Source organism: Fibroporia radiculosa (genome assembly GCF_000313525.1).
Source record: "Fibroporia radiculosa TFFH 294 genomic supercontigs, scaffold66816, whole genome shotgun sequence".
Classification (NCBI taxonomy): Eukaryota; Fungi; Basidiomycota; class Agaricomycetes; order Polyporales; family Fibroporiaceae; genus Fibroporia; species Fibroporia radiculosa.
This window is the reverse complement of record NW_012133129.1, coordinates 1-1,822: the sequence shown is the minus strand read 5'-3', so window position 1 is coordinate 1,822 and position 1,822 is coordinate 1. Positions and strand designations below refer to the sequence as shown.

At 39.2% G+C, this 1,822-nt stretch overlaps 1 protein-coding gene across 1 annotated transcript; it reads right to left on the bottom strand.

The window, feature by feature from the left end:
• Positions 1-1,220: 1,220 nt before the first annotated feature.
• FIBRA_09543 (uncharacterized protein) lies at positions 1,221-1,452 on the bottom strand (the record flags this gene model as incomplete). Its single annotated transcript, XM_012321833.1, has 2 exons — positions 1,221-1,396; positions 1,446-1,452. The coding sequence occupies 2 exons, from the start codon at positions 1,450-1,452 to the stop codon at positions 1,221-1,223; spliced, it is 183 nt and encodes a 60-aa protein (XP_012177223.1).
• Positions 1,453-1,822: the final 370 nt, after the last annotated feature.

Below are 1,822 nucleotides of genomic sequence, written 5' to 3'. Positions count from 1 at the left end.
TGAAGCATCTAACAGATACTTATTGCCAACTTTTAATGTAACCTTGGCAACATTTTTGTTATAGTACCATTTCATTCTCTCTGCTACCAATACTCATGCTTCTTTCACTTGCTCCTGTGCTTCATGTCTTGACTTTACATTAGTTCAGAGTGTCTTGCAGCCTGCAACTCCTGGGATAACATTCTGAGGTAAAATCCTAACTCTGTCATAAACAGTGAAGCTTTCATACTTTTATGTACCTGAATGTTATAGGCAAACTCTGCTGCTGGCAGATAACTTGCCCAATCATGCAATCTACTACTGCAGTAGATTCAAGGGTATGTCTCTAAGCTTTGATTGTCCCATTCAGTCTGACCATCTGTCTGTGGATGATATGTCATTGACATTGTCAATTTGATTCCTAGTAGTTTGCACCACTCTTGGAATAGCTTTGAAGAGAATTGTGTTCCTTGATCCAAAATGATCTTCTCTAGAAGCCTGTGTAATATCCAAATCTGTTAGTACATTAACAATGCAAGATCCTTTCTTGAGAATTCTTTTGTAATCAGTAGGAAGTGTGCTCTCTTTGTAAATCAATCAACTATCACACATATTGAATCATAGTCCTCCAATTCTGGCAGGTCTTTGATCAAGTCTATTGAGATTGTTTCTCATGGATGTTCTGGAATCTCATTTAGTTGTTGTGAAGGGACCTAATGACTGAGGATCAGGAGTTCAACTGATACTGGGACTTATACATGCTAATGTCCTACTGAGACTGAGACTAGACTTATAGACTGAGCCACTATAGCTGATAGCAGTTTGAGAATGTATACTGGTTGAAGCAACACTTCAGACTTAACTGGAATAGACAACTGAGTCTATTACTGAAGTTGTCCCTATGAAGGTACAGTAGGACAAGAGAGGACAAAACTAAAGTACAGTAGTGCAAGCAGTGCTACTTAAATAGGACAGGGTAATAGAATTTAATAAGTATGAAACACTGAGTTGGATCAGTGATGTATATGAAACAGATTCCACTGGATTGTATCAGTGATGAAGGTGAAATGAATAATAGAGATGATACATGATGTAGGTAAAACATGATATAGGTGAAATGCAATAAATATGAAACACTGATATAGATGAAACACATTAATGATGGGATCAGTTGTACAGTTACAGGGTCAATGACAAATAGTAGGAAAAAAGAAAAGAACCCCCCCCCTTACACTGTAACATTACCCCCCTCTCCAGATTTGTCGTTCAGAGTTTCCATTGAGCACGTCGTTCTTGTAGGTACCCAGGTTTGTCAGTGGGACAAGAGAGTTGTCCGGGTTGAACATTGACAGTAGTGCAGAATTTATGACGAGGGTGTAGGAGTCCGCAATAGGAACATAACCAATGCCAACACTCACTTCAAAGGTGACTGTCAACCTTACATTTGGTACAGAAATGAAGGTGACGAGGCATGGCACCAGAAGGAGGAGTGATAATGGAGAACTTGTGGTGTTCAAGTCATTCCTCTAAATTGGCAGCCCTAAGGTGTGTTCAACATTGGCTCATTTCTTCCGCACGAATGAGTTCTGCTCCTATAGATTGTCGCACAGCAAGGAGTAAGTCAATTTTTGCATCAATAGCCTGAAAATGATCGACTTTGTCAGCCACTCCTGGATCCTTCATGTCTTGCAGTGTATCACAGTTTTTCAAATATATTCCAGAATAAGTGCACACTTATCTTATCTTATCAGATAGCAATTAGATATAGATTAGATGTATGCCAGAATATCCATGGAATAGTAGAGAACCAGCTAGAAGGTTCCAGGACATGGTTGTCAATCAG